Source organism: Sebastes umbrosus, chromosome 12 (genome assembly GCF_015220745.1).
Source record: "Sebastes umbrosus isolate fSebUmb1 chromosome 12, fSebUmb1.pri, whole genome shotgun sequence".
Taxonomy (NCBI): domain Eukaryota; kingdom Metazoa; phylum Chordata; class Actinopteri; order Perciformes; family Sebastidae; genus Sebastes; species Sebastes umbrosus.
The window spans coordinates 27,823,423-27,836,034 of record NC_051280.1 but is presented as its reverse complement, the minus strand read 5'-3'; the positions used below and the strand labels follow the sequence as shown (position 1 = coordinate 27,836,034).

General features: G+C 44.6%; 1 protein-coding gene across 3 annotated transcripts in view; it reads left to right on the top strand.

Moving 5' to 3' along the window:
* lrrc24 (leucine rich repeat containing 24) overlaps positions 1–10,079 on the top strand; it is a 30,964-nt gene extending 20,885 nt beyond the window's left edge. For all 3 annotated transcript variants that reach the window (XM_037788747.1, XM_037788746.1, XM_037788745.1), the window contains exons 3-6: positions 4,159–4,354; positions 5,261–5,539; positions 6,644–6,812; positions 7,962–10,079. In XM_037788747.1, the coding sequence (XP_037644675.1) occupies positions 4,193–4,354; positions 5,261–5,539; positions 6,644–6,812; positions 7,962–9,208 (1,857 nt within the window). In that variant the 5' untranslated portion in view covers positions 4,159–4,192 and the 3' untranslated portion in view covers positions 9,209–10,079. The remainder of the gene's footprint in view (positions 1–4,158; positions 4,355–5,260; positions 5,540–6,643; positions 6,813–7,961) is intronic.
* Positions 10,080–12,612: the final 2,533 nt, after the last annotated feature.

The window sequence follows — 12,612 nt, the reverse complement described above, 5'->3', positions numbered from 1 at the left end:
GAAAAGTTCAAGCGGGAGAAAGAGAAAGAGAATTTACGATTTAGCTCGGGGTCATCACATAGCTCAAGCTCCTGTGAGCAATTTTCCCCGGGAAATGACAGCTTCTATTTCTGTTGAGCTGTTTGCCTAACACTGGCTCACAGGAAACTGCGAGCTGGCCTCCGGGCCCCGCGAGCAGACCTTGCCTCATCACAAGAGTTACCATAACAACGGATGAGGCCGACCTGCATCGGTGGCAGCAAAGGGATGTGAACTTTGCATCTGCCTCCAGCACTCTTGACTGTCTGCCGCACCTCCTGACACATCAACTCCCACCCTCTTTGGTAACAAAAAATTAAGAGAGGAAGTCATAGCAGCGAGTGGTATGCTGTGAATTTTCTCTGCTGTTAATGTTTTGGCCAGACAGACCGTGATTGTTCAGCGGAGGATGATTTGTTTGGGGCGTGAAAACAAAGAGCTCTGTCAAGAAGAAAGAGACAATTGTAATTTCAGAAATGCCCAAACAAACAAACTCCAAGTTGCTCTGCTGGAGTCCAGCACACAATAATGTTTGCAGAGTGTGTGGATGCATGTTAGGAGGCAGATGCTGACACCGAATGCTGAACAGGCTTTGTGTGATGTGCATTTTATTAGATGTCTTTTGGTATTTTGTTGACTGGCATGTGCCCTGGCGGGTCTTTGCAGCCGCTCTCCTTTAACACCTCAGTCCTATGTACACAGCATTACGCTCTAATCATCCTATTTACACATTTTTACACAGTCAATAGAGATGTATATTGCTGACCTCGTTTCTTAACGGCGAACAAAGCAGCCCCCTCTACGAAAACGTCGACAGTGCCGAGAGCGGCTTAGCTAACGAGCATCTGATTGTGCAGATTACGCGTGTTCCGCAGAGGATTACCGAGACTGAAATGAACAAATTGACCTCTTACCACTGAAATCCCACGTCGGTGTGACAAAAGATGAGCACAGTGAGGGCAAAATGAATATGAAATAGTATCGCATATACTGCGAGACAGGTTGCAGCATTATTTAAAGTGGACCTATTATGCTTATTTTCAGGTACGTACTTGAATACCGGCTGTGCTGCTGCACCTCTTTTCACTCTCTGTGGAAAGTCCCCCCTGGAAAAGTCCAGCCTGCTCTGATTGTTCAGCTGGTCCAGTCAGTTGTGATTGGTCAACCAAACCAAACTCTTCAGATTCAGCTCCAGCTCCGCTCTAACTAGGTTGTTTTAGAGTGTGCCAAACTAGCCGCTAAACTGGTATTAGGTAGGGCTGACCCAAATGCTTCGACCGTTGCTATGATAATCGACCATAAAATCAGTATCTGAATGCTTTCTGGGGTTCTATGCATACCCACGAGTCTTCCCTTCACAGACATACCCACTTTATGATAATCACAAGTTTGGGGCAACTCATAGTCAAATCAGCACACTGGCAGCTGTTGTTGCCTGTTGGGCTGCAGTTTGCCATGTTATCATTTGAGCATATTTTTTAATGCAGTACTTGTGAGGGTTTCTGGACAATATTTGCAGTAATAAATATATACATATATTTGTATAAAGCAGCATATTTGCCCACTCCCATGTTGATAAGAGTATTAAGTACTTGACAAATCTCCCTTTAAGGTACATTTTGAATAGATAAAAAATGTGCGATTATTATTTTCAATCGTGATTAACTGTGGACAATCATGCGATTAATCTCGATTACATAATTCAATTGATTTACAGCCCCTAATAAGTATGTAATAATAAAGTATAAATCCCCAAATAGTCCATGAAATAAGGAATACTTCCACAACATTATTCATGATTCAAATTCAACATGATTTATTATTAGTTATTCTCAAACAGATATCGCTTTATATGTGTAGAGGTGCTTGTGTGTACAGTTGTGCAGCAGCGACGCTGTCCCGAAGCTTCAAATACCTTCGAATGCTTCTCATCAAAGCTTCGAAGTCCAAAAAATGGTATTCGGGACAGCCCTAGTATTATGCAAATGTGTTACTTGGTGACATCATCACGTTACGGAAGAAAAGGCAAGACTTAAAGCAAGGTGTTTCAGGCAGTTCAGGAGCAGTGTTTCTGTGGGGGAGAGTAACTCCCTTTGGCGTGGACTTTGGGCTTTTTAACTTTGCAGACTTTTTACATGCACAAAAAACTATATAACACACTAAAGGAAAGAGGAAAAAGCACCACAGCATAATAGGTCCTCTTTAAAGAAACGACTCCCCGAATGTTTTATTTTTGTCACTATCTCCTTTCTGTTTGCAGACCGTGATAACTCATAGGTCGATCCCCGTCTCCACATCTCATCAGCCTCGTCCTAACACTGAACTGCGTGGCACGATTGCCGCTCTGGCTTTTTAAAGACACTGAAATGAGAAATGCATGAGCTATTTTCTCCACCTGGCAGGGTGTCATTTGCATTGATGTCGCGCTCATATAACAACAAATATCAGACCGCGCATCCTGTTCCGTGTGTATTCTTAGCCGGGGGGCAGGCGAGTGTCTCCCTCTCTGACACTTCTCAAGCAAGTCAAAGCTATTTAAAAGTCATCTCACTGCGAGAAGTAACAAAAGCTCAATGACAGACCAAGGCCTTGTTCAAAATTCAATTTTCGTGGTTTTCTCTCCCCAACAATAGAAGTACATAATTTCTTTCCACGCTTGTTTGGAGAGCTCTTGAGAGGAAATGGCATGCTTTTGTTAATAAGTGTCTCTCTGTTTTTTTTTTTCGCTGAGAGAAGACGATTGAACAGCTTATGTAGGTCACATTGTATTAATCTAGCCGGCTATCCTGGTAAATGCGCTCAAACATGCAATATTAAAATCCAGTTCATTGCTCATTTGCTTAATAATGCAGCGTGGACTGCGCCAAGAACGACTTGTCAGCCGCTGAAATAAGTGCTTTTGCGCTTAGGCAGTAAATTACTGGTCTGGATTAGAGCGCTACAAAATGAGACGCGTTTGATATCAATCTGACAGAACAGTTCAAACACCCCGCGAACTGAATATTTATCAGTCACAGTGTATTTCAGGCACAGGCACGCTTTCATCGCTCATCTGTAATGAGATCTGTGTGCATTCTGATAATTAATAAACTAGATGATCTCCGAGTCATTCCGAGCGAGATGTAAATGGTATCAATTATCTGTCTGGGTGATTCGGCAACCTTAAGCAAACTATAGAAATTTTCAGTCAGACGGGCTTAATGGGGTATGGAAACACGGCCAGGGGTGCACATGAATGTTTTATAACAATGTGAGACTTTAGATTGGATCAATGAGACGTCTGCTTCTCCACTGGATGAAGATTCCCTAGAATGAGGCAGGCAGGCTCGGCAAAGCACAATAAATCTACCTGCTGTCACCGGAGCAGTGACGGGCTCAGTGTGACATTTCAACATGTATTTTATCTCCAACAAATGCTGCAGTATCTCCACGCGATCTGCCGCAGATGAACTATTGTCGAACGCTGCTGGGCTGCATGATATTGGATGTCCAATGCGAAACTGTCTGGCGGAACAATAAATCCCTTCCAGGGCTGTATAGAAATAAAAAAAAAAAAAAAAGGTGTACAGATGAGTTGCTCAGTGATGGGTTTTATATCAAAGGAAGATATTGCTGTAAGGTGCAGCAGGATGTTTTTGATCAGATGATTAGAGCTGGTTGTCATTTGAGGTTCTCTTTTGAGAAAGTAAACGTGCTTTCTCAGATTTAAAGGGGTCAAAACGGTGTCTCTTTGCTGCACATTTGTGTGTCTTTGTAAGACAAAGAGAGAGACAGAAATAGAGGGAGTGTGTTTGCATGTATTAAAAAGACAACAGAGAGGTCCTTGAGGCAACCTGCACATCTTTTTATCACATCTTTAATTAATTGAAGCCCATAATAGAAGCTGCGGCAATTCCACTGAATAGACACAGTTGAATGGAAAACAGGCGGGGGGATAAGGAGATACTCTTATGTTCCCGTGCTTTTTTTTTAATCAATCCTCCCTTGCCAGTTCACAGCCATCTGCATATACAACACATCTGCAGCTACTGTCAATCTTTGCTTTGAGGGTGAAATACATTACCGTGAAAGGGGTATAAAAGAAAAAGGTTTGTTGTTGTAACTGAGTTGATGCTTACGTTCGTTTCTTCCTCTCTCCAGGTTTTGTCTCTGAAGGTTCTACCGTGAAACCGCCATGGTCCCCTTGCGGTTCTCCAGACTCGTCCTGATTGTTGCGGCCCTCGTCCCTCGGCCGTCCGCGGGATGCCCCTCCGGCTGCCGCTGCTACAGCCTCACAGTGGAGTGCGGATCCATCGGGGTCAAAGAAATCCCAAAGGGTGTCCCCGCTGTCACCGAGGTCAGTCAGCCAATCGACAATAAGTTAGGGCACTAGCTGCCAGTGTATTGCAGCTGACCCTCTCCTCCCCCTTCCTCCAGCATCAGTGGTTTTGTATCAGTTGACTCCCTCTGTGATCCATTCTTATTACCCTGAAATGATTGTGGTTAATCAATTCGCCGTGACCCTCTTTGATGTAAGCCTGAGGGAGGGGCTGAGCCGCTGGCTGTGTAATTATTCATTCTTCCTCAGAAAGTGACTCTTGTACACCCTCTGATCATCTGTTGAGAAGATGTTTAACATTACACCGTCTTCTCCTCCCGGGTTCAGGCCCCCCCTAACATTACCGCAGCTCATGAATATTGATGCAAAGCATGTCCCGCATAAATTGTTCCATTAACCTCAATCAGCAGGTCTATCTCGTCGATCATACTTCACCCCGTGGCCCCGCGTTTGCCTCTTTGAAGACATCACCAGAGCATGCACATTAGCAATCAAGCGGACCGCCATGCATTGCGGGTCAAGCTCTCGTGTAGCTCCAATCACTCTTTTGTTTGCTGACAAGGTCTGTGTGATTTGTGCAGCATTCGGCAAAAGAGCTGAACCACAAAAAAAGGAAAAAATGCAGCACGTTGCAAGAGTCATTATTATGACGATCCTGAACCATTCCACATTGTTTGTATTGCCTACATTAACATATCCAAAGCTCTGCACAGCCCGGTGAGCGCAGATAGCGCTAACAGTGTAATGCAATCTCTCCTCATGGTTAATACATGTTTCTACTCAGTGAGCACAGCAACAGGCCACGCTCACTTTCTTGTACAAAATAAAAACACCAATTCAAACATCACACCCCCTCCTCCGTGTCTCTAAAGCAATCAACCTGTGATCACTCCACTAATTAGATTTACCCCGTCTCCCCTACAGACCATCTTCCTCCAGGACAACGCTGTGGTGCAGATCCGTCTTCAGGACCTGACTCGCCTCGGCAGCCTCCATTATCTCTACCTTCAGAATAACAGCATCTCGGCCCTGGAGCCCGGGGCGTTCCTCAGCCAGGGGCAGCTGCTGGAGCTGGCTCTCAATGGAAACCTCATCCATCTGGTCACCCCAGACATGTTTCGTGGCCTGGAGCACCTCCGGATCCTGTACCTCGCCGGGAACCAGATCACTCGAGTGCAGGACCATACCTTCAGGGGACTGCAGGTTGGAGAGCTCAGATAAAGGAATGAAGGGATTAGGGATGGGTCATGATTTTAGATTTTTCAAATCGTCATTAAATGATAAAAATCGACCAGTTTATGAGACTATCGTCCTGTCTTAATATTTTACCTTGTTTTTTACCCTGTTAAGATGTCATTACATTTGATGAAGAGCGCATTATGAATTGTTTAGGACTCAAAACTCTTTGACTTTGACTTGACTTTGGACTTGCCTGACTTTACTTGGGACTTGACTCGTGACTTGCCTGCCTTGACTGGGGACTTGAGTGCAAAGACTTAAGACTTACTTGTGACTTACAATGACTTGGTCCCACCTCTCGTAAACACCCAAATCAAGACTACATAAATAGGATATAAATATTCACATAGGCTATATATATATATATATTGTCCTAGACTCCTTGGTCCGTGTTTCAAGACGGGTCGAGTATGTTGCCGACATCGCCGCAGACCCCTGACGCCTTTTACGTGAGCTGATCAACCACTGAGTTGCCGCGAACCACCTTCGCCTTTCCAAGCTGACCAAGAGCCGGTCGCGGCACACCGCCACGTAGGAAATGCCCCCAAGGTCCCACAAGGGGATCCTCCCACACCACCGAGTGGCTGTCCCTAACCTGCCAAGTTAACCCCACCGCCCCGTATATATACACATATACATATGCCACCTGCCAAAGTGTCTAGTAAGAGTGACTGCGTTACACACTAATGCCGAATTCTACCCCCATTTGTCTAGCCCTGAATGGATAAATGGATGGATGGATGGATGGACAGCAATGTTTAATGCAAATTTTGTTTTAAGCGTTCCAAAAACCTTAACCCTAATCTTTTTTGGTAAAGTGAAAAAAGCTTAGCTTTTGCCAGCAAAGCTAAAGCTAACCCAATATGGGATGCTTTTTTGTGGATTATATAGAATGACGTCTGCAACTGTAAATCCAATCCATGACAACATGTCGGGCTAATCCCTACCCGTACAGTAATACAGTACAGACTGAGTCAGGTGGAATTGAGTCATCCAGTCTTTACATCTGACATTTCCTCGTTTTAACATTTTTCCTTCCTCTGCTTTATGTCTTTCTGCCGTCTGCAGCGTCTGCAGGAACTCCATCTGCAGGAAAACAGCATCGAGCTGCTGGCGGAGCAAGCTCTGTCTGGCCTGTCATCCCTGGCCCTGCTGGACCTCAGCAGAAATCACCTCCGCACGCTGGGAGCCTCATCACTCAAACCGCTCGTGAGCCTGCAGGTGCTCCGTGTCACAGGTAGGCGAAACAACTACAACACATAATGTCTCACTGTGATATGACATAATCATCCATGATTGAATTTCATTTTAAATAGCCTTGAAAAATGCTTCCATACCACAATTCCAACAAACTGACACTGCTTTTGAGAGCACTGCTCCAGCCGTGACCTGCTGGCTCATGTCAATGAAAATGAAGTGCCATTAAACATGTTTTACATATCAAAGTGTTTCCTCTAACTATAAACCTTTTAATGAGAAAAAAAATCCCCTCAAAGACATCATTTTACAGAATAAATTGAAGGAACACTGTCTACAAAAGGGACCTCCTATCCAGGGCAATTAGTCCCGCAATGGGCACCAAAAGAACTCCAACAAACTATCAACTATCAAAACAAAATAAAATTTTGTCACCTCAAGGCTAATTTAGCAGCTGTTCTGGAGCTTTCGATCCTTTCACATGATTTTCATAAGAGTTTGCTCAGCTGTTATGGGATCGTAGATCTTCACATTTTCATTTCTTCTGCACTTCAGGAACTTCTCATCGATGTTGGCTCAAACGTTGGGGTTCACAGTTAATACTTGACCTTGGAAAACAGACCCAACTCGATGTCCATTTAGCAGCTTGTTTGGAGCTTTCAATCTTATCAGATGATCTTCATCAGCAGATGGAGTTTGCTCATTTTTCATGTTGTTGATTTCTTTCTGAGCACTTTCAAGGCCCTGACACACCAAGCCGACTGTCGGCCGATGGACAGTTTGGGGCCGTCGGTGAGCATCCCTGTGTCCTAGTTTTTCTGGTGTGTCCCGCACTGTCGGCTCTAGTCTGCCTGTGTTAGAGTTTTTTCGGGCGATTCAGCATTTTGAATGACAAATACAAAATATTGGTGTGGAGTTATTTCATCTCACGTAGGCGCAGAACATACGTGGTAGTTGGCCGTCGGCTGTAGTCTTTGCGCTGTGTTCCAGTGCAACTTTTTGGCCAAGACAAAGGCAACGTGAAGCGACGCAACTGGTGGCCTTCGTCACCGCTAGTTCTTTTCATGTCGGCTTGGTGTGTCCCCAGATTTAGGGATTCTCTGCCATATTGGCTTAACATTTGGGGGTTCAAGGTTCATTCTTGTCATTGGAAACATTTACCTTTTCCTCTTCCATTCCTCACCTCCAGAGAACCCATGGCGCTGTGATTGTGCCCTGGGCTGGCTGAGAACCTGGATCAGCGAAGACGGACAGCGTCTGTTGAGCTCTGCCGAACAGCGTCGGCTGATGTGCTCCGAGCCGCCTCGCCTCTCCCACCTCAGCCTGGTGGAGGTGGCTCCCAACAGCCTGGTCTGCATCCCCCCCGTGGTGCAGCTCGAGCCCAGCCACCTGACCGTGCGACTGGGGGAGAGCCTCCGGGTCTCCTGCCAGGCGTCTGGATACCCTCAGCCACAGGTGACCTGGAAGAAAGCCTCCCAAGGCAAGGCCCAGCTATCACCTCGAGGCTTGGTTCAAGAGCTTGGACCCAACGGTGAGCTCTTCAAGCCCGGAGCTGGAGGAGTGGTGACCGCCCTGCCCAGCAGCGGAGGGATCAAGGTTGGAGGTGTTGGGGGGATCCAGGGGCTTGTGCGTGGGGCTGAGGAGGGCGGCGAGAGGGACAGCTTTGATCCAGACATGGGCAGCGGCATGCTGTTCCTGAGCAATGTGACTGTAGCGCATGCTGGGCGCTATGAGTGCGAGGCCTGGAACCCCGGTGGCGTCGCCAGAGTTACTTTTCACCTGGCCGTCAACATGTCTTCTTCTTCATACTCATCCCAGTTCTGGCCTCGTTTGAACGTGCACTCCTTCGCCTCCTCCTCATCCAACTCCTTCTATCAGCCAGAGGTTCTGGATGTTAGCCAGGAGCTGCTCTACGAACAGGACAGCATGGACTTCTACTCCCTCGGCCCCGCTACACAGACCGCCATCGCCGTCGGCATCTCGCTGCTGGCGCTCACCGCCGTCCTCCTCTTGATTATGATCTACACCCGCCACCAGCAGTACCGCAAAGACGAAGGCGGCTCCTACTGCACCAGCAAGGAAGAGAGCATCCTCTACGTGAACGACTACTCCGACGGACCCACCACCTTCGCGCAGCTGGAGGAGTACCGCGACGACCACGGCCACGAGATGTACGTGCTAAACAGGACCAAGCCCGTCCCGGGCTCCGCTTCGTCCAGGTGTCCCATGATGAGCGGGTTCGTCCAGCAGAAGGGTATGAAGGAGGCTCTCCTGGACCACGAAATGGTGCAGACACTGACCAGATCGGGAGGGATGGGGCTTCGCAGGAACCCGGCAGACGGAGGCGAGGGACCCCTAACAACAGACCCAGAGGAGCTCTTCCTCAGTCAGAGTCTCCTCTTCGGATCACAGGTCGCCTACGAGATCCACTGCTAAGGGGTCTTAATTGCGTTGTAAAACAATATATGGACGGACTTAATTAAAGACATTAAAGGAAATCACCTTGGTGCAATGATTCGAAGCATCAGATTATTATGTTGTCTTCAATAGAGGGGAGAGCGTCAGTTAGCGGTTGCTGGGGGAAACCTTGATCACGATCAGCCTCTCAGAGATCCGCATCTGATTGATTGTACGGCATTAAAATGGGTCAGAGGGATGAACAGTGATAATTAGGGAAAGCAAAACTGAATCATACCCCGTCTGTCTCCAAATCAACCCTTTAAAGATAATTATAAGTGGCTAACTTCACCAGAAACGGTTTGTATGACATCTGAATCCTCACAAAAAGAGGCTGAGACTGTGCAGCACATAGTGGCAACTAACAACAATATGAATTAAAACAGTGTTTTAATCATGTCATATTTTGTACTTTTCTTGTTTTGTGCGTTCTGTCAGTGTTTTTGTGTAAATATAATGAAGCTAATTCTCACTGTGAAGTACAGATGTTTTGTGGACCCTGTTGCAGATCCCATTAGAATAAGACCTGAACTGATCCTCTCGCTGAAACCACAATGTCATTACCCATATATGTGAGTGGGTGGATAAAGAGGCTCATTTTGAATGCAGCGAAAAGCCTTTTTTTTTTTTAATACACCATAGCATTCATTGTATTCCTTGATGTTAACATGTCGTGTTTTTTTTCTACTGATTTGTTGCAAAACTAGAACAAGGAATTAACATTTCTATTGTTTGAAATGGAACCTTTGGTGGAATTAACTCCATTAACCCACGTCTGTAACAGCCATTATAATGTGAATATTGTACATTTTGTCTTCGGTTTCTACATAATAAAGTGTATTTTAAAAGATTCAATGCTTCTTTTCTTCACAAAGCCAGCCGGTCGCTTTAACACAGCTGTCCTGCCAGTTCTATAGCCAAACTGTTCTGTAAAAAGCTCAGTGATTTTCTCTATCTTCTTATTCTTCCCCTCAGCACCATGACATGTAGCAGATGAGTGTGAAAGATGTGTTTTTTTAGAGACTGCGTCTTTCAGTCAACGCGTAGAGGTCAGTCCATGGTTCATAAACTCTTACTGTAATTCTTTTCCTCTGCTGCTAAGCGCTGTAGTATCAGGTGTGCTTTCAGAGCTGCTCGTGGACTAAAATAGGAGAATGCTTTTGGAAATGTGTTCATATACCAGGACCTAGAGCCATATTGATTCTCATTCAAAAACATGTCGATATTCTTTTTAAAAGACTGCTATTTCTATATGGTTGGATCTGAACAGCTGTATTAAATGCCACGGTTATTTCATGACAGCTCTACAAGAAACGCAACTAAAGGGCATGTTCCACATCAAAAAATGGCATGTTTTTAGTTATACTGCCTGTCACAGGCAGCGTATACCATCACCAGTATATGTCAAACGGCATAAAACGCTTCATTTGGCAATGCATCTTCAACCTGTTTCAATAGTGGGAAACGTTCCATTTGTTGTCAATTTGACAGACCTATTTGATATATATTAATACAGAGATATAAGATATTGCAATAATTTGCTGTGTAGTCCAGGTGAGCATAGAGAAATCTAATTTAAAAGAATAGTTAGAACATTTTCTTCAAACTGGAATTATGTGCATAAAGCAAGCATGTAATGTTGATTAATAATTGATAAATCTCCCTTAAAGGTACATTTTTAACAGATAAAAAAGTGTGATTAATCGCGATTAACGATGGACAATCATGCGATTAATCACAATTAGATATTTTAAATTAATTGACTAATTGGCCCTAATTGAATCAAAACACAACAAAACTATTTTGTTAGGTTTAGGCAACAAACCTAGTTAGTTACGTTTAGTAAAAAAACATAATCCGCGACAAAATATGTGTCCCTCAAAACGTAGAATTTAGTTTTGTTGTATGGGAATGTGATTTTTAAGAGACAGGGCTGGTTACCCTACTTCCAGTCTTTATGCTAAGCTAAGCTAATCGTCTCCCGGCTCCCGCTTTTTACTCAACACACTGACATGACAGTAGATTTTTCTCCTCTCTCGGAAAGAAAGAGAATACGTTTATTTCCTTTGAATATCGGTATGTATTAATGATCACATCAGAATACAATGCAATACAACTTGTCCACAAAGGTGCAAAATTGTCTGGCATTTCATTCAAACGTTAAAACATACATAAACACAAAACCCTTGACAAAACTGACAGTATGAACACTCCAAGGAATTGCCTGTCGAATAATGACATCTTGTGTTCTTTGTAGCCAGAGGCATCTACCGGAGTTTAGCTTGATGGGCCGATCACAGAGGGATGTTTTTCACCGCCATTTCCATAAAAACCAGTCCGTATGTACAGCTTCAACAACAGCAGCCTCACAGCAGACAGCTGAGCTAATATCAGGGACGAAAGTAGAACATTTCCCAAACATTGAAAAAAAACAAAAAAAAAAACTAGACCTGACCAGAACCCATCGCACCAAGGCTGAAGATGTATTATGCCGCCTATTTCACACTATGAAATGCTCTTATTACAGTTGTCCTATGAAGCAAATGGATTTTCTTTGTGCCTACTGTGATACAATCCTCGGGCTGTGCCATTACATGTCCAACAAAGCCTTGCGTACAATGGTTGTCATGGACACAATGGCAAAAGCTCAAAACGTCCAGTATGATTGGTGTTTTAAGGGGAGTCTGTTATTTTGAACAGCTCCCTCTTCTATCGCCGAATACACGCTGAGCGTACTAAACTGTTGTTTCATTTTCATACGGCGTGCTCCTCCTCTAATCACTCCACATTATTTTCAGAGATCCCCACCAGTGTACCTGCAGGCGTGTGCTGTTGATTAGAGACCTCCATAATTGATTTAACAGCCAGAAAATTATGCAGGAATAATACTAATGATGGCGGCAGTGTGAAAATCAAGGTTTTAATGCTGCTGCTGCTGCTGCTGCTGCTAAAAGCACCCCACTAAGAAGCCTTACCTTTTCTAAAATGCACTTTGTATTGCCATGTTGTATGTGGGATATGCAAGTGGATTGTTCAACCATTTGGGATGCAGAAAGAAGTCTACGGCTACAGGCTTAAAGTGGGGGTAGGCGGAATATTTTTTGGCTTCATTGGGCAACAATTCCATAATAACCTTTCAGCATATTGTAATTCAAGTGCTCTGAGAGAAAAACTAGACTTCTGCACCTCCTCATGGCTCTGTTTTCAGGCTTTAGAAAAAACAATCACAGGTCATTTCAGAGAGAGAGAGCATTCCTACTGGCTGTTCATTCAACGGAGGCAGCTGTCAATCACTCGCAAACTCCGATCAAACGATCAAACTAGGCAGCGCTGATCAAATATGAATCAATATTCTGTTACTGTAATGCCTATTTCTCTCAAAT